Raw genomic sequence first — 20,620 nt, forward strand, 5'->3', positions numbered from 1 at the left:
TTCATTGTATTCTTCTGCTCCGGTGGTGATACGTATGAGACATTTAACATTTTCACTGTCAGCATGGCCTGTCGTGATTCTCGTGGTAGGGTGCACTCTAAGGGCTCGTCTTGTTCATCTTGTTTGTCAGTTAAGCCTAGGGAGAATGCATCAGTGTTACCTTCAGTTGCAGAAGTGAAGCGCTCCATTAAAGTATCAAACAGAGCGTTGTCCATTAGCTTTTGGCATAGTTGTTCAATTTTGCGCCATCGCACTTTAAAGTTCTCTTGTGCTTCTATCTCTCCTGTGGTGGCCATCTTGGCCACGCGGTGATAGATCCCGTTTGCTGTTCAGCTGCAGGCTCTAGAGAGGCTGCTATGGAGGTCCAGAAAAAAAATAGCTTCAAGTAACTCAGTGTGCTTTTGCAAAGGAAAAAAAAAAAAGTCAGTAAGGCAGACACCTGCTGCCAGCACTGTTTACCCGGAGGAGCCAGGGGGAGGTCGTTACCCACAAAAAGGCCGCCGCCTTAGGTTTTAACCGTCCGAACTACAGCTCCAGTTTCATGAAAACAGCAAACAAGTGATGTAATATAGCCACCGTTGCTTCAGTGACCTTTATATGTTGAAAAATATAGATGGTTTTGCTGTTAAATACTCCCAAATGCGGATTATAGAGAATTCCTTTAGAGCTAATAGTAAGTGCGTCCTGTTAGGTACGCTGCTCGGACACGCCCCCCTCCCCCCTTTTTTTTAATTGGCATAATAATATACATCCAGTATCTACTTCCCATTTATGAGCTGTGTACAAAGATTGCATGATGCAACACAGAACATGAAAACAGTCTTCTTCCTTTTCTGGTTTTTGGTTTAGAGTTAGTGTTTGGGCACAGTCAGTCATATTTGCACACAGCAGATTGTAAGCTTTTTCCAACTATGCTCACTGGCTCATCTGTTCTGACATAATTAGCTTGTATGTAAAATTTATGAAGCTTGCTTTGTAAATAAGTCTGCACACCGTGGGAGAGGGGAGATGTAAGATGACGCAGCAGCACCGTACAGGCTCAGAGAACAACAACTAATCGATAACCAACTTATCGATAATGAAAATCGTTGACAACGATTTTCATTATCGATTATTATTGATTAGTTGTTTCAGCCCTCTATGCAGCTGAGCGGCCGGCCCCCCAAGAGTGGAGGAACTTCAGGGCCCGGCCACGACCGTTCCGCCCCTGGCTTTGTGAGTGAGGTGCAGCCATATTCCTCTAAGCACGCTGGGCAAGGAGTCCACGTCTAGTTTCCCCCTATTACCCTTAGGGAGAACTCCCTAGGGTCATAATACAAATGCATACAAAGAGAGAAGTGCTCTACCATGAATGAACAACAGCTCAGTAGCTTGTTCTATGGCGAGTTACCACTTAGGAACAGCCTCTTTTAGCCCAGTTGTGCTTTTCACATAGGAAAACTTTCCCGAAGTATATTAGTCTGATCCCACAAGTAAGGTCAGTCCAACCACGAAATACCAGGTGATTCTCATATAAACAAGGAACATGACAACCCCAGATGATAGATTTGGCCTTCTGTGGGCGTCATCAGTGAGGTGCAGCCAAATTCCTCTAAGCACACTGGGCAAGGAGTCCACGTCCACTAAAATTTGCTATGCTTGGACTGTAAGCTAAATTGTGGTCACCCAATTCAAAACTGCCTCACAAAAGTATATGTTTGTAAAATTTAGACACTCCAGGGTATTTACCTAGAGGATTTTAGGAAATAGTGTAGTAAACCCAATTAAGACCCCTAGCAATCTATTTCCAAATTGCAATTATAACAAATAGTGCTGATACACTACAGGTGCATGTTCTGTATAATTATTGATATGTAGGGGGGTGCTGACTGTCGAATATATTGAGGAATAAATGAGAAAAAGGTGACAGTACCTCAGCACTCAAAGGGTAAATTTATCAAAAAAGTAATGGTAACATAGAGGACATATATTAAAACATTACTTTTACTGATATCATTCTAAAAAAGAGTGTAACACATAAAGTGTTAATGGTGATACAAACGTTTAAAACTTAGATTAAAAGTGTATATACAAGAAGTATGTGTGACCTCAAAAATACGATGAACAAAATCTAATATAGCCCAGCTCCCAGCCCTCACGGTTAACGGATTGCAGCAGGACTATCTAAAAAAAAAGGGATTGACCCCACAACAATTATGCTCAACTATGCAATTCTGTAACCGGAGGTCAGGACTAGGCTACGTGATACAACACGTAAATGAGGTGAAGACAAAGCTTCAGAAAATCTATCAATTAAAGTATTCCATAATCATAGATTTGAGGGTTTACACATAGAAAATACGCCTGATGCGCATTTCGCCGCTAGCACGGCTTTCTCAGAGGCTAACCAGAGTCTGGTCACTAGCCCGGTATTTGTAATGCTCTCAGCCAATCAGGAATGGCTGAGTAACACACCTCTCAGGATAACCAATCAAAAAACATCTATCGTGGTTGGTTGATCCTTAGTCACGTGTATACGCTGAGTCCCATAGTATCAGACCCACCAGTTGTCATAGACACTAGACGTACAAGATTAGTATATAGAATATGAATGAAAACGTATGAAAATATATATCACTCCAGAAGCTTGCAGAAATATCATGGTCTCGCTGACAGCTGTGAGACCCGCACACTAACAGACCAGGACATAGCTGCCATACAGAGTATAGCGTCTGTCGTTACGGGGTTAAAGGTGATCCATTTACCTTCTAAAGTGTATTACATTGTTTATGTATAGCTAATTTACCTTTATTTTGTCATTAGAAATTTGCTTATTGAAACATATTATAAAAAATTCAATACTGTAATAATGAATACAGGACAGCTATGTAAATAAGAGTCTGCTTGATAAATCACCCTCCTAGTGGGGGTGGGAGAGAGGTACTAAAATGTTAATTTTGAGTTTCTCTCTCTAACTACCTGATGATCAAAGATTCTCCTGCTTTGGAAGAAATGTAATGCAGACTTCACAGGGGCTGAACTCACTGAATGGTCAAAGAAAAGGGCAGAATTCTCCAGCATTGTGAGATATCTCTCTAATTTCTGTATCTGAAGAAGAGACAAGTGCAGTGCAATATAGCACTGTATGATATGAGAGTTTTGTTAAACTTAGTGCATTGTATTTTATAATATTATATTATATATGTATTATTACATTCAAGCTTTGCACTTTCTATGTTATATTTTAATACATTTAAATTTAGATCCAGCAGTGATTTTACAAATTCTGATTATGTTTTGAGAGTTCCTGTGTCACTTTAACAAATTAGATTCATAATTGGTATATTTCTGTGTATCTTTTACAACTAACATTGCACTTTGTATTTTCTCTCTTGTAAATAAAACACATCTTAAGAAAGTGGGAGGGACATGGGGCGTTCCCTGGACTGAACAGGGAAATATCCAGGGTATGTCTGAAGCTCTCTCACACAAGTCCTGTGAAATGCTGTTGGCATTTTAAACAAGCTGGTCTCACTGATTTTACTCACCAGCTGTATACAGGTGAAGTTTGCTCAAACTTCACAATCAACTTATTTAAAGGGACAGTAGACACTAATTTCCATATAACTGCATGTAATAGACACTACTATAAAGAATAATATGCACAGATGCTGATCTAAAAATCCAGTATAAAACCATTTAAAAACTTACATAGAAGCTCCCAGTTTAGCTCTGTTAAAAAGGTAGCTGGAACACCCACTGCAAGAGAGAAAAATCAGACACTCCCCCCTCCACCTTCTTCTGCATATGAAAAGACTCTTTACATAAACAGGAGCAAAACATTTATGCAAATAAAAATCGAGTGTATAATGTCCCTTTAACTGACATAAAAAATATATACTATATAAGAAGTTAAATTGTAGTGAAAACATTTGTTTAATTTGTAATTTATGCAAACTGAGCCTTTATATCATCCCCATGTGTTCTCCAGTTACCTTCTCTCTTCCATGTGAAATCCTGTATCCCAGAGAGCCTCTCTCATCTCTCTGTGACTTCTAGCTTCCACCCTTTTTCTTATAAAATTTAGTGACTTCAGCCCCTGTGACGTCTGCACTATAATTTTTCTCTAAACTAGAGAATATTTGCTTATCAGACTGTCAGTTTTTTTTTACTTTTATTTTAAATAGAAGAAATACAAAGTGCAATGTAATTTGTAAAAGATACACGTAAATATACATAGGGCAAGATTTATTAAAGTGAGAATAAGAAAATTCTCACATTTGTCATAAAAAAACCCACTCACAAATGATATCACCATATTTATGAAAGGTTATGTGCCAATAAAGTTGCAACTTTTCATATGTGCAAATAAATTGACTCATGACCATTCGCAAGTCTTAAATATATGCAAATAAGTTGTCTGGAAATGCCTAATTCTTGTATTAATCTCTATTGGCATTTTAAAATGTCCGTGTATATTTGTAGTTTGCGAGGAGTGAAAAATAAAGAGAGATATTGTTGTTTGTCTGGAAGGAAAATGGAAATATGTCTTTTTCTTGCTGTATCTAGGGTTAGAAATTGCCCACAACAAGGCGATGAACCTGAATAATATTAATAATTAAATAACAAAAAGGTATACACAAATTTATAAAAAAGTTAAATAATTTAAGTGCAATTAAAATAAGTGTATTAAAAAGAACGAAGATAAGCTCCAAAAACGGGCAACCTTCCTCAATGAAAGACAGCCAAAGAAGGGGCACAATAAAAATAACTTTAATATATAAGAAATAGCATTCTTACAAATGATCACTTGATTAAAACAATAAACAATTTACCGGTGTCTAAAATAAAGATTGATAAATAAAGTAAAAATGACATTTTCGCACGAAAACTAGGATCAGCCATTCGCTTGACATTGCAAAAAAGTTTTGCCCCCAAAATGTTCTCTAGAATTTTGATAAATACTGGCGACATTTTTGACTTCACACATTGCGAACTATTGCGGAAATAATCGCAACTTTTTAGGCGCATTTTTTCGGGGCTTGATAAATTTTGCCCATAATATAAGTATGATCTTAATTTGTTAAAGTTAGACAAAAACTATGAAAGTATAATCAGAATTTTTAAAATCACAATAAAAAATACACAGCTTTTATAGAAAATAAAATACAAAATAGAAAGTGCAGAGTTTAAATGTAATAAAAAAATTTGAAGTGTAAAGTAATATAAAATATTAAGCACAAAGTGTAAATGTAGCAGAACTCATGTCATTCAGCGCTATATTGCACTGGGCTTGTCTCTTCACATACAGAAATGCAGGGAATACCCCTTGGAGAAGCAAAGCAAAATCTGCCTTTTAAGAATTTCACTAGGGATCTTGCAGTGCTGGAGGATTGTTTTAAATCATCACACCTGAGCAGAGAGGCACTAAGTATCGGTCTTTGTGGATACAGAAGGAGATAAATTAAGGAAGCCTTTGTTGGTACAGAGAGTGATAAAATAACAATGTCTGCTGTCTTTGCAAGTTCTGCCTATTTTGGTTTCAAAGAGGAAAACAATGGTAATTTCTTATACAAAAATATACATAAAAGAGCAATTTACCTTACATTTTATATTAATTTTCTATAGCAGCTGTACACACAGTAAGGGGAATCCAGTTTTTACGTACAGTTTCTATTTAAGTTATTAGCGCTATTTATTTTCTGCTGTCTTACCTATTACAGATAGCCATCAGGTTCCATTCATGGCATTACTGAGGAATCTACGGAACGTAATTAAAGCAGGTGTCAGTGAAAGACATCACAAGGAGGTGATGGCACGGCTCTCCAGCCAGGTAATGAGCACTTGAAAAGAAGTTGCCACTGTGTATTGGATGTTCGTTATGTGTTTGAACTGTGTATGTTCCCTCTTCATTTGCTTATCAGTACCAGATTGCACGCATCCCAATATCGTTAATAAACCTTCTGATCTCCCTTGTAAATCAACTTCTTCTGACCACATACTTTTATTCTCAATTTATAGGAGACAAATTTAGATTTTTTAGAAACAAGTATTTAAATGGATGCTGATATCTCAAAACTATTTGGTTTTAATGTGGAGATTTTTTTGTGTGAAGGGTGAGCCAAAATGTCATGTTGGCACAGATTTTTTAAATTAATTTTGTAAGGTGTCCAAAATATGTTATCTAAATTGAAGCACAACACTTCTGTGTCACAGTCACAACATATATGTCTGTATGTGTGTACCGTAATCAGTTTTTTTTTTACTTATAGAATGCTGTGATTAAAAGCCGCCTGCTTCCATTCCGCTTCCTGTCAGCCTATAAAGTGATCCAGGATGTGGAATCAAATAAACAAATGGCAGGTAAACAAAAGCTAGTCAAGGGATTTTGTTTTTATGTTTTAATATTTTTTATTAAACATTTTTTAAATAAAAAACAATGGTTTGTAAAATCAACAGATATACAGAGTATACCATAAAAATAGATGAACGGGGTGGTGTGGATAGTATACGCCGGTATGGGTATACAGAAATATAACATTAGTCCAGATATAACCACTCAGGAAAAATGGGGGGGAGGAGGGGGAGGGAGAGAGAAAAAGAGAGCAAGGGGTGGGACCGCTGTACTGCAAAAAATGGCCGGTGTAGACCGGCTTTAGGACTAGTTTTATATATTTTTAAATCCGATTGTTGAGAGCTTAGATAAGGGTAAATATTTTAAATTGGATTCTAAAGTACATGGGGAGCAGAATAAGATATACAGTGTGGATTGGCAAAGTAAAGGAATCTAGTTAGGAACATTTATAGTAGATTGGTGACAGAAAAGACGGGTTTTTCACTGGCTCCTTAGGAGTAAGATGCAGTAGTCAATATAAGACAAAACCAGTAAATGAATGCGTGAAGTAGAGTATAGAAATGTTTAATTTTGAAGAAGGCTGCATAGTTGACCACGACAGGATATGTAAGTTCTTTTATTTATTGAGTGAAAGAGAGTTGTGTCCATCGTGACACCAAGACAGTGGGCCTGGGTTGAATTTTGAGTACAGATCTCTCACAACAACAGAGATAGCATGTATAGGGTATCCATGGGAGGGATGAGCAGAAGAGAATCTCAGCATTTGAGATTGAAATGGAGGTAGTGTGAAGACATCCAGGAGGAATTAGCAGACACATGTTGTGACCTTTCTGAGTAGATAGGGAGAGATAACAGTATAAGAGGTTAGATTTGGGTATGGTCAGGAGGTGGCACTAGGACCTAAAAGAATAGGTAAGCTTTCCAATGGAGGATGCATAGATTGAAAAAACAATGACAGACTGTTCATTTCAAAATGAACTGACTGTTGTAATCCTGTGAGGAAAATCCAGAGCTACATAATTTTGTGGTAGAAATACATGATACTAATCACCACAGGCTGCAGTAAATCGCTTACACTCAAAGGGACATTTAACACTAAATAAATGCTAGATAGACAAATAAAAAATTAGTCTGAGAATAACATGTAGATGTATTTTTTAAAGTTTAGTTTGCTGTTTAAATATTGACAAAATAAGTGTAAAGTTTTAGTGTCTATAAAACAATGGGAGCTGCCATGTTAACTTAGGTTATCTTCTCTGCTGTGGCCAATTAGAGACAGTTATACATAGGTCACTAGAGTGTGCAGCCAATGGCTGTGTGGAATATAACAGTGTCCTGCACTTCCATTTCTAACGGCAACTGAAAAGCTCACAATTTCAGAATGGAATTAATGGGAAAGGGGACATAATAAATAATGAAAGTATGTTGCAGTTTTTTATGCATATGCAATTGATAATTTTATATTACGATCTCAAAGTGTTTAATGTCCCTTTAAATGTTGTTGCTTTTATTTGCACTCTTCATCATTCAGCATAAAGCATTACAATTTATTAGTAGGTTTGATAATGTAGCTATGTTCATTTAGCATAAAACTAATTGAATAAAACAGCATGGTATGCAAACAATTCATGTTAAACTCTTCTCAATGCTCTCTCTTCCCCATAGAGGAGCCATTACCTTCAAATGTTAAACTAATTGCTCGTATCCTCCGGAGAGAAGGAAGTAAAATTCCACAACTACTTACACATCGCTGGACTCGTCGTCAGTTAAGGGCCTGTTTAGCAATTCCAGCTGTACATTTGCTGTTGAAGAAAGAGAAAGACGTTCTGAGAAAGGCCAGGTGAGTTTGAGATGGGGAAACAGGCGTAAGGCTTATTTTACAAAGAGAAGGTATAACAAATATTGGAAGTTAAAGTAAATTCATTATAGTTTCTTTCTGCTGTCAGGGCAGTGCAGCTGGACCAAGAGACACTGCAAAATTATAAGGCGGCCCTGGAGAAAGCTGTTGATATCTCTGCCCATCACAATATTCCCCCATTGCCAGGGCGCACTGTTATCCTGTTCTGTGTTAGATATGGCATGAACAAGGCATGCCATGGTGCCAAAGACTTGAGTGTTGCAGAGGATGATTCGGATGAGGGGGGCAAAAAGAATCCACCAACGGTGAGACCCAGTTATTTGCTCCACTACAATTCTTACTTAAGCTCCTGATCCAGTGACTACCATCCAAAATATACAGCTACAGTCTAACCTGTACTTTAAATGCACAATTCTACCCTGTTTGTTGCATGTGGCACAATATTTCTCATATTTCCGTTATCTTTTCCAAGACATCTGTGAGACATTCTGTAAATATCTTCTGACAATTTTTTGTTTTTTTCATTTTTGATCCCTGACTACGTTTTTGTATTATTTTTGCAGCTTTTGGAAGTGGGTCTTCTGCTCAGTCTGATGGTAAAAGAGACCTCAGAGAGCTGTCAGCTTGTACTGTATGATTTTGACAACTATGCGCTGGCCGAGGTCACCCCTGGTTCACTGCTTCAGAATGTGAGCAAGCTCAAGTCACAGGCCGTGGTAAGAGGCAGGGCAGCTTACAGTATATTATGGATTATTATCACTTTGGTATTTCACGTATCTATTTTGTTTTCTGTGTAGAGATAATTCAAATGATAAAATGTATGTGCATAACAGCTAAAAGAAATAAAAGTCAATAGTATGGTAGAACATCTAATATAAAGTATCAGATTACAAGTGGAGCGGTATTTAACGCTTGTGCTCGAGTGCTTGCTATTCTAGAAGTAAGCGTTTTGCACGCGTCAGGTAGTGCTCGTATTACAAGTTGAAATTAAAGCGTTGAAATCAAACTGTTTTCGCTCACGCGCTAACCCAATGCGCGTAAAAAGAGGAACTTAGAATATTTTGCGTGATAACGTTTTCCCCTATAGAAGTCAATGGAGCAAACCAAAGTGGGAAAAAAAAACTACTGGCACTCAAATCACATATTCTCAAGTGCACTAACTCAACATGAAAATATGAATATTTCACATTCCAATGTTCTTTGCATAGAATAATATGTTCTATTTATTCATGATTACATATTTCTACATATATCTAATGGTATTTTGGTACAATATATATATATATATATATATCTATACCTATATATGTACATATGTATAAAAATATATATATATTATAAATATATACAGATATATATGTATATCTATTTAAAATTACATAGAACATATTCTGCTATGTGCAGAACATTGAAATGTTACATATTTACAGTAAATACACAGTATAACACTTTATTAAATATAAATATTGCATAAAAATGTTTTTACATGTTGTCATCTACTTGACTATAAAGGGCTTTAATGCACTTGTATACAACCCCAATTCCGAAAAAGTTGGTACAGTAAGGAAAATGAAAAAAAAAAGTAATTTGAAAATTTAGTTCACCCTATACTATATTGAAAACACATTATTAAAACATTATTTGATGTTTTACTTTGTGAATTTTAAGTATTTTTGAAAATATACACTAATTTCAAATTTGATCACTGCAACACGTTCCAAAAAAGTTTGGACAGGGGTAATTTAGGACTAATAGCAATGTGACAAGTTGAAATAAGAAGGTGATGTGAAACAGGTAAGGCAATTGTGTAATCATAGTATATAAGGATGCGTCAGCGAATAATCCAACACTTTGAGAACATTCTCCAAAGACAAATCGGTAGGATTTTGGGCATTTCACCTTCTACAGTGCACAATATAATATAATACAATATAATTAAACATTCAAGGGGGGCGGAGTCGGCCGCATGTCAGCATGGCTGCATCCCTGTGAGGCTCCGTTTAGCTTTCTCCTTGAGAAGGGAATAAAACTCCCTGGAGCAACCTAAAACCAACGCTGATATATCAAACACCACTGGAGGAGACGGGGGTATAATAATAATGGAAGCAAAGTAAGTGCCATCACCTTACCTGCCACTCGCAGAATATTAAGGACGGCATAGAAAAGCTCTAAATTGTAAGTGCGCAACACGCGATCCGTCAGGCCTACATCAGACATCCAGACCACGACCGCACACAGGGCGCTACTCCTGCCACTACTGATATCTCCAAACAGGAGAGAAGTTGACAAGCACCGTATAAGCAGTTCCGACATACTCAAAGGGGTTCATGTTCAGCCGGAATAGCAGGTAATGGACACCAAGGATGCATGCTACACCTAGGGCCTAAAAAATAAAGCACAGGCTGTGCCCTCATCACTATAAGCGGCCCTGCCATTAACATCATGGCCATATACAAAAACCAACACTGAGACCATCTTCATAACGGCTTCCATACAATTATAATCAGTAAGCTGCAAACCCCACCAAAGAAGCAAAGAACATTCTACAATACAGTCAAACAGCAGCAGTTTGCAGGAAATACACTCTTAATGTCTGTTAACATACTAAAGTGGAATATTTGTGCTCCTCACGTGTATTAACTGACAGAATTTAAAACAACTTTAATACATAGCTGGCTAGCAGACCACAGTTATACCCATCAAAAACTCAGTGCTGGCTGTTGTAGTCTGCCACAACACCATACCAGGCACACCATCCCTAAAGGCTCATATCAACTAAAGTACCCTGATTTAACTTTTTCTCACTCTTCACAAATATTAAGTCATTATTCATGGCCTCCAAATGCCTAACAAAATCGGACAAGGCCAATAAGACAACTACTTCTTTAAGTTCTAAGATAAACTCTAAAACACTAGAGGCTACTACCACCACAACACCTGCCTCGCCTCAATCAGACAATAGCAATGTGGGAGACGACACGTATACAGCTCACTCTGAAGATGATCGCCCATTAACCAGGGCAGACTTATGCTTCCTACCATCTAAAGAGGATTTTACACCCTTCATGTCACAAGTCAGTCAACTGATTAAAGAAGGCCTAGCAGAGGTCAAAAGAGAAGTAACAGGTCTAGGAAATAGAAACCTCGAGGAACATGCTGAAGAAATATCAGAAACCACTAATCTGACTACAATGCAAATACAACAGCAGAATATTGAAATCACTCAACTACAGGCGCAAGTCGAGGATTTGGATAATCGTGGCAGACGACAAAACTTGAGAATCAGAGGGATTTTTTAAACAATCCTCCCCGCAGCGCTACCACAAGATATACAAGACTTATTTTGCCTCCTCCTAGATAGCGACGAAGAAGCCAGCATCTCATTAGACAGAATGTATAGAGCATTGAGGCCTCAGCTCCTCCGAGAGACATTGTTCTAGGATGTCACAGTTTTAAGGACTAAGAACAACTACTGGCGGCAGCCAGAAAGAAATCGCCCATCAAACTGAATGGAGACACAATACAAATATTTGCAGACCTTAGTCCCCTCACACTGGCAAAAAGAAAAGAAGCTGGTTTCCTAACAAAACACCTGAGGGACCTTGGTATCCCATACCGCTGGGGCTTCCCATTTTCCCTTTAGGTCTTGAAAGATAACAAAGAAGTCATCTACAGAGACCTGGAGGACCTTGATCACTTTTGCTCACAGCTGCACATCCCTATGCCGACTTTACCACAACCAGAGGAAAAGGAGACCAACAGCCAACTGTCTAACAACATGCAAGACAAACCACAATGCCAACAATGGTCCACGATGTCTAAAAGACGCAAGACCACACCACCAGCACCCAAAAACTCAAGCATGCATATCAAGGATCCACTTAGAGAAATATCTTTTTAGGAGCTAGCCTTTGGAACACTAGGCCAGATAAGCCGCAGCCCTGGGTGAATTTAACACACCCGAGAAGTTTGTATGACCATTCCTACTTTATACATATAAACACTAGCATCATACCCTTAATACTAGAAATAATTAATACCTTATAATGACACCTTCCCCTCCCTCCTTCCCTCCAGGGTCTAGACCCTTAATCCTGATATTGATATTTTATCCCTGAGAGTCAAGGAGTAGACATAGCAGTTCTCCTACACTGCTAAACCCCCTTTGTCCCCACTTTAAGCTTACTCATAGAGGCCCCTATGGGTTCTAGTTTTTTTATCTTGTTATATTGTTAAATGTTTAATATGTTATTCACTGTTTAACTATGTTTAGCTCACTTCTCACAGAAATAACACTAGAGTGCTTGTACCATGTTGTCTACCAACTGATGTGCTGTTCCTCTCTTTCTCTATCCTGCCTACCGGTGCCGGAGTTAGCCCCCTATGAAAGCATCTAATCCACATGGTAATATCTACTATACACCTCTGTCTACAGTGCACCATACACCAAAATACCATGAATAACCGAAAATTACACATAATATCTCAAAACACCAAGGGCCTCAACTCCCCCAGTAAAAGGTCTATAGCATTGAGATGGTTTGCCAAACAGAAGGGCTCTATAATCTTTGTTCAAGAGACTCACTTCTCTAAAACAAAAGAACCTAAATTCTTGTCCAAGGGATTCCCAAAAGGATTTTTCCACTCTAGCGACAAAAAATAAATAAAAATGGGGTGGGAATTCTGATACATCGCAACCTACTATTTCAGCAATTATCTACCACTACTGATACAGAGGGACACATCATAATTGTGGCAGGTCTACTGTACAATAGGCCAATCACAATGGTTAATGTGTATGCCCCAAACTCTAATAGGACTCCTTTCTTCACAAAATTACTTTCTCTGGTGCTAGAGGCTAGAAAAGGCACACTGATATTGGGAGGGGATCTCAATGTGACAGTAGACCCTGTACTAGATTCTTCTTCTCTACACACATTAACCATCGCACGACCCCCAAACTCCGTACTGAACTGTTTCAAACAATTAGGTCTAATAGACGTATGGGGAATTCAACACCCAGTACAACGCAACTATACATTCTACTACCACCCATGGTCCATATACATCAGAATAGACTATCTGTTTATAGATTAATCTAGTCTGCCGCTTATCACTGATTCTGATATAGGCCCTACAATTTGGCTGACCATTCTATATCAATAGAGAGGAAATGGCCTGATGCCCCGATAAACCCATTTATTATTTTCTAGTAATTAAGGACAAATCAGAAATCCTCAATGTTTCCCTATCCCAGACAGCTTTTCACTCCCTTGCCTCTATTAGTGGTCTACGTCTACAGATAGAGGCTATCAAATACCTAGGAATCTTTTAATCGCCCTCGCCAACAACGCTTTTCGAGAAAATCTATAACACTCTTCTACACACCACACAAAATGACCTTAAAAACTGGGTTAGTAAACCACTATCTTGGTGAAGACGTATACAGTCAATTAAAATTACAACACTCCCTTAAAAGGAAACAACCAAGTCTATTTGCAGACATGAAATTTAATTGGGATGATTTGACCATACGTCATATGAAGTAGATGAGAGGTTAGGATGGTATTTCCCATTTAGCTGCATACAAAATTCTTTCTCTGTTGATACAATATAGAGACGCCCCCACCATTTCCCCCCCCCTTCCCTTCCTCTCCCATCTCTCTTCCAAACCTCCACACCCGTGAGGAGGAATAATATATGGATGTTCAGTGTTCTCAAGTTAACGGTCCAGAGACATTTGGACAACTGACGGTTCCAATAGATAGCAGCGAGCGAGTGGTATCTCTTCTTTCCGAGGTATTTTTTCATTATCAAGACGATTGTTAATGTTGTTGATTTATGTACTTTGTTCTTTATATCTTTGTCATCAAATAGTTGTGTACAGGAAACAGGACTGGACCTCAATAACTGTTATGAACTACTTTGTACAATTGTATCCTGAATTCATAAGTTGATTGTAACAAATTGATGAAAATAAAGCTTGTTTGAAAATAAAAAAAAAAAAAAAATGACAACACTCCCGAGAATACTGTACATACAACAGGCCCTCCCAATATACCTTCCTAAATGGTATCTAAAGCGCCTCCAAAGCCATATTAGCACATTTATATGGGACAAAAGCAAACTGAGAGTTAGAAAAGACAAACTATTCAGACTAACTAACAGCGGAGGATTAGTAGGGTTACCATGTATAGAAGACTACCATAACGCAGTGACTCTACAGAGAATCCTGGACTGGCAAGGAGTAGGAGAGAGGAGAGTGTAAAGCATGGATATCAATTGACTCACACATATTAAAGTTCCCACAGTCGGCGCTCTTTTCTGGGTGCCAAATTAAATAAGACCTCCAAAATGCCACCATCTAGACATTCATAAACATATGTTTAGGAATTGGGACCACATTATAGCAACCAAATCTTATATCTCAACGAGTAGGTTCCTATTATTTCCAATAGTATTGAACGCTGAAATGATAGGAGGAATAGACAAAGGGCTCAAGTGACTCACAGAATGGAATTATACAATACCTCTAGCTAGATTTGTAGAAAAAAGGCACACTTCTGGATAGGGAACAATTAATAGATATATAGCGGAGGTCAGATTTTCTAACTGGTTGAAATGTGTATAAGGCTATACCCAAGAGCCAATATTTAAGATTAAGAAGGAATGCTTCTTCTGACCTCTTATTTAAAAAACAGGCTGATTTGCTTACGGAGAGGTTACTTCTTCGAGGTTATGAACCTGATCTATTCGCCAATGCACTAAAAGAAGTGACAGACAGACCCTTAGATAGCGTTAAGAAGAAAGCTATAAAGGGGACAGGTGGCTTCACTAGTGAATCTATTATTTTTTCCACTGAATACTCATCACAGTATAGAGATATACAGGGAGTGCAGAATTATTAGGCAAATGAGTATTTTGACCACATCATCCTCTTTATGCATGTTGTCTTACTCCAAGCTGTATAGGCTCGAAAGCCTATTACCAATTAAGTATATTAGGTGATGTGCATCTCTGTAATGAGAAGGGGTGTGGTCTAATGACATCAACACCCTATATCAGGTGTGCATAATTATTAGGCAGCTTCCTTTCCTTTGGCAAAATGGGTCAAAAGAAGGACTTGACAGGCTCAGAAAAGTCACAAATAGTGAGATATATTGCAGAGGGATGCAGCACTCTTAAAATTGCAAAGCTTCTGAAGCGTGATCATCGAACAATCAAGCGTTTCATTCAAAATAGTCAACAGGGTCGCAAGAAGCGTGTGGAAAAACCAAGGCGCAAAATAACTGCCCATGAACTGAGAAAAGTCAAGCGTGCAGCTGCCAAGATGCCACTTGCCACCAGTTTGGCCATATTTCAGAGCTGCAACATCACTGGAGTGCCCAAAAGCACAAGGTGTGCAATACTCAGAGACATGGCCAAGGTAAGAAAGGCTGAAAGACGACCACCACTGAACAAGACACACAAGCTGAAACGTCAAGACTGGGCCAAGAAATATCTCAAGACTGATTTTTCTAAGGTTTTATGGACTGATGAAATGAGAGTGAGTCTTGATGGGCCAGATGGATGGGCCCGTGGCTGGATTGGTAAAGGGCAGAGAGCTCCAGTCCGACTCAGACGCCAGCAAGGTGGAGGTGGAGTACTGGTTTGGGCTGGTATCATCAAAGATGAACTTGTGGGGCCTTTTTGGGTTGAGGATGGAGTCAAGCTCAACTCCCAGTCCTACTGCCAGTTTCTGGAAGACACCTTCTTCAAGCAGTGGTACAGGAAGAAGTCTGCATCCTTCAAGAAAAACATGATTTTCATGCAGGACAATGCTCCATCACACGCGTCCAAGTACTCCACAGCGTGGCTGGCAAGAAAGGGTATAAAAGAAGAAAATCTAATGACATGGCCTCCTTGTTCACCTGATCTGAACCCCATTGAGAACCTGTGGTCCATCATCAAATGTGAGATTTACATGGAGGGAAAACAGTACACCTCTCTGAACAGTGTCTGGGAGGCTGTGGTTGCTGCTGCACGCAATGTTGATGGTGAACAGATCAAAACACTGACAGAATCCATGGATGGCAGGCTTTTGAATGTCCTTGCAAAGAAAGGTGGCTATATTGGTCACTGATTTGTTTTTGTTTTGTTTTTGAATGTCAGAAATGTATATTTGTGAATGTTGAGATGTTATATTGGTTTCACTGGTAAAAATAAATAATTGAAATGGGTATATATTTGTTTTTTGTTAAGTTGCCTAATAATTATGCACAGTAATAGTCACCTGCACACACAGATATCCCCCTAAAAAAGCTATAACTAAAAACAAACTAAAAACTACTTCCAAAACTATTCAGCTTTGATATTAATGAGTTTTTTGGGTTCATTGAGAACATGGTTGTTGTTCAATAATAAAAATAATCCTCAAAAATACATCTTGCCTAATAATTCTGCACTCCCTGTATGTAACATCATTAAGAGTAATCTCAACTTTTTAAAGGGTGATGATATAATTTCAAATTATCCAGATCAAGTTAAATTTGTATCTAGGAAGGCACCTACCCTGGGCAATAAACTTGCCCCGAGTATGGTTAGTACCACTGACATGAAAAGCCAAAGGACATGGCTCAATAAAAAAGGAACCTTTCAATGCTTAGCTTTCAACTGTGGTACTTGCGAAATTGTCTCAAGAGGTGACACACTTACTAGTTTGCACTCAGGAAGTGTGTATAAAATAGATCACTATGCTAATTGTTCTTCCACTTTTGTGGTTTACCTTTTGGAGTGCAATCTTTGCAAGATCCAATATGTGGGACAAACTTCACGTTTTCTGAGAACAAGAGTAGGAGAGCATAAGAGAGATGTTAAAAATGACTCAAAAGATTCATCCATAGCAAGACATTTTAATGGGTATCATTTCACGCATTTACCTAATTTCAATGTTAAAGTAATTGATATTGTAACACGGCCACCTAGAGGTGGCGATAAATATAAGATCCTTAGAAAAAAGGAGTTATTTTGGATTTTGACACTTAATACTAGAGAACCGTATGGCTTAAACAAGGAATGGGACATCAGTCTCTTTATTGAATAAAACAAATATAATTTGAGTTTCTTTTTGAAGTTTGTACTGCCATGATTGACACACACCCTATGAATGTTCTAAAGAAATATCTTATCTCATGTGGAGAGAGTTGTGATGTTCATACATTACATATTAACTTTGTTTTTTCTTTAGTGAAAAAGTGGTTTCATTCATTTTGGGTGTGTTTCTGCTTTGCAGTGTAAAATTATTAGTTTTGAAGAGCCATATTACATTATATTACATTTTACTTTTTCTTTAGGTATTTAATTGGTTAATAATTATTATAATGTAATGATCCCATTGGGATCTGCTTTTTTGTCCTCTGCATTGTTGTGGAATATTGTTATGGCATTAGCATTAGGATTGTTCACCATCTGCGGTTTTATGTGTTCATATAAACAGTTAACAATCTCCTGACATTAACCATGTACTTAGCCTTTTTCATTTTGCAATGAAATGGAATAATAGATGTGACGAATGTACTATATTTTAGTACACTTTGGTACATTTGGGGTATTCATGTGAGAAATGTTACTTTCCATTCAATTGTGTGTGTTTTTTTGCCAGTCTATCGTCTTATATAAGATTTTACCTTTCATTGCCTTGTAATCAAATTCTCCTTGTAATCCTTCTATATGTTTTTAGCACTCCCTCACTTACCTGTTCCTACTTTTGTTTACTGAGTTGTGATTGGTGGTGTTGGGGTATAAACTTACCTTGTCTATACTTACCTGTTATCCTATGACTAAGTGCCGCACGGCATGAAACGCGTAAGGAAACGCCCCTTTTTCGCTTCCTGTGTTGGTATGTTTGTATAACGACTTCAATCTTGGAATAAATTTCCGACTTCTGTGTTTGAAAGACCAAGTGTGCTGCCTCTTTCTTTCTCCGTGATTTACCGGACCGACTCTTCCTTTTATGTGGTGAGCACCTCTTGATATCAGCTGTCTTCTTGAAGACCGTCTGTTTACTTGTTTGCGAGTTCGTCGCTGATCCTGGGGGTTGCCTTGGAGCCGTGCTGCTTTCTTTCTTTCTTGCCATATTTTAATTTCCATATTAAAAACCGTATTGGTTAACTTATTAATAATCTAACTGGACGTCCAGGATCCTGCATCTCCACGGATATATCATATAGCATATCATTGTAAATAACGATTTTACCTTTACTATCTGTATATTCCTTTATTGGTATAAGTATTTTAGCACTTTGAATACTCCTGTTGACTCCTGGATAGATGTTAAATACCTACTACTCTTCTGTAATCTGCTTTATTTCGAGCTAATCTCTAGAGCTTTAGGTATATTTATATATTATATATCCTTTGATATAGTCATCGGGTTCTACCATAGTATTTCTAGTATTTTTATTAATTTCAAGTATTTACTTATTTATGTTTAAGTCTAATTAAAATTTATATATTTCTTTGAAAGTTTGTTTATTGAGATATCTCTCCTCACATATGTAACTAGAATATTCTCTCTTTATACATCTTAATAAGTTTTAACCCTAGCTCTAGCGCCAGTACTACCTACTATTGTTAGAGCAACATATGTTGCCATCCAGATGTCGTCTTTTCCAGGGATGTCCCTGCATTTTCCAACGACAAACCACATTCTGCCCAGATTACAAGAGCTTGGTTGCCTAAATAGAGAGTGGGTTCTAGCATGGCCTGCCTGAAGTCCTGACCTGTCTCCGATTGAGAATGTGTGGCGCAGTACGAAGCGCAAAATAAGGCAGGGAAGGCCTGTACAGTTGTGCAGCTGAAGACATGCGTAATGGATGAATGGGGGAAAGTACAGCTTGCTGAACCTAACCAACTGGTGTCTTCAGTGCCCAAACGCTTAATAAGTGTTATTAAAAGTAAAGGTGATGTTACACAGTGGTAAACTGTCGACTGTCCCAACTTTTTTGGAGTTTGTTGCAGTCATCAGATTTTAAATTAGTGTATATTTTCAAAAATATATTAAATTTACTGAGTAAAACATCAAACAATGTATTAATAATGTGTTTTCAATATTGTACAAGGTGAATTGAATTTTCAAATAATTCTTTTTTTTTTTTTTTTGCATTTTCCATACAATCCAAACTTTTTCGGAATTGGTTGTATATGTCTATATATGTATACATATATACACATATAATATATATATATATATATATATATATATATATATATGAGGCATCTGTATGTATGCCTCTATGTGTTTGCATGCCTTTGCATGAGACCTCATATCTTTGTGCCCTTATAACTTTTGTGTACAATGTTTTTTTTTTTTATTAGATAGTGTTATTATGAGTGTAACTGTACTTTGTAATGTATTTTTTGGTGTGTTTTTTGTTTCACAAGACAGTTAACCAGAGCTCTGAGCATGCTGTAATCATTCCAGTGTAAATCGAGTTTACTTGTAATACAAGCGGTAAATCCGAGGCTCTTAAACACCTGTGTTAAACCCCTTTTCGATTGTGCGTAACTTAATGCGCCACTCATAAACTGGTCCAAAATGTGTTAAAGAAGGCTGAATTTTCCTTTTTAACTACAGATCTGAACCTTGTGCACCAACTTGGTGTTGATGCTGGAGTTAACACAGGTGCTGATTGGTATTGAATGTGGTCAAGAGTATACAGATGTCTAGAAATATTATGTGCCATGTATTAGTAAATCAACTGATCACACCCACGGCAGGAATTGTAATTGACATTGCCAGGGTCTTGAAAGATGTATGAATAAAATATGTATTTTTTTCAGTTATGACACTAGATTAGTTTCAGGGCAGGGCATTTATTGAGCAGAACGCAAGAAAACCATTAGGAACAATAGTGTATAATAATATAAAGATGCAACACATGAACAGTAGGTACATTATGCAGCCACATTCCCTTTAGTATTATAGGCAAATCAGTCTTTCCTTTTCAAAATGTTTCCTCAATGTTGTTGCAGCATAGAAATGAGACAAAAAAACAAGCAAAAAACATAGGGGCAGATGTATCAAAAGGCAAATGTCCCTATCGGTTGCAAGGTGATATTTATGAAGCCTTGGTGTAAGGTGTAAACCTCTACTTCCTAAACCCTGATCACCGATTCTAAAAGGGTGATTGACAGGCCTTGCTCTCACACAATTGGTTGAAGGGTGCAGCATTGCACAAACGGATACAGGGAACAAATGTGTCCAACAATTTGAAATCTCAGGCGTACAGGATTTTCTAACTGTGAACCTTTTCCGTCTGGACAATGATTAATGTGCCCTGTAGAGCAGCACAATACCAAACTGCTTCAGATGGGCATTATACTGACAAGAAGGTAGCTGAGTTGGGTGATTCATGCAGAACTAAGATAAAGAGAGTTTTAACTGTGCT

General features: G+C 37.7%; 1 protein-coding gene across 1 annotated transcript in view; it reads left to right on the forward strand.

Moving 5' to 3' along the window:
• The window catches only part of LOC128649139 (telomerase protein component 1), a 127,890-nt gene that overhangs the window by 31,751 nt on the left and 75,519 nt on the right, over positions 1 to 20,620 (forward strand). Inside the window, exons 10-14 of the mRNA XM_053702231.1 lie at positions 5,703 to 5,812; positions 6,252 to 6,342; positions 8,000 to 8,174; positions 8,281 to 8,497; positions 8,756 to 8,908. Of these exons, the coding sequence (XP_053558206.1) occupies positions 5,703 to 5,812; positions 6,252 to 6,342; positions 8,000 to 8,174; positions 8,281 to 8,497; positions 8,756 to 8,908 (746 nt within the window). The remainder of the gene's footprint in view (positions 1 to 5,702; positions 5,813 to 6,251; positions 6,343 to 7,999; positions 8,175 to 8,280; positions 8,498 to 8,755; positions 8,909 to 20,620) is intronic.

The sequence above is a fragment of the Bombina bombina genome, chromosome 2, assembly GCF_027579735.1.
Source record: "Bombina bombina isolate aBomBom1 chromosome 2, aBomBom1.pri, whole genome shotgun sequence".
Classification (NCBI taxonomy): Eukaryota; Metazoa; Chordata; class Amphibia; order Anura; family Bombinatoridae; genus Bombina; species Bombina bombina.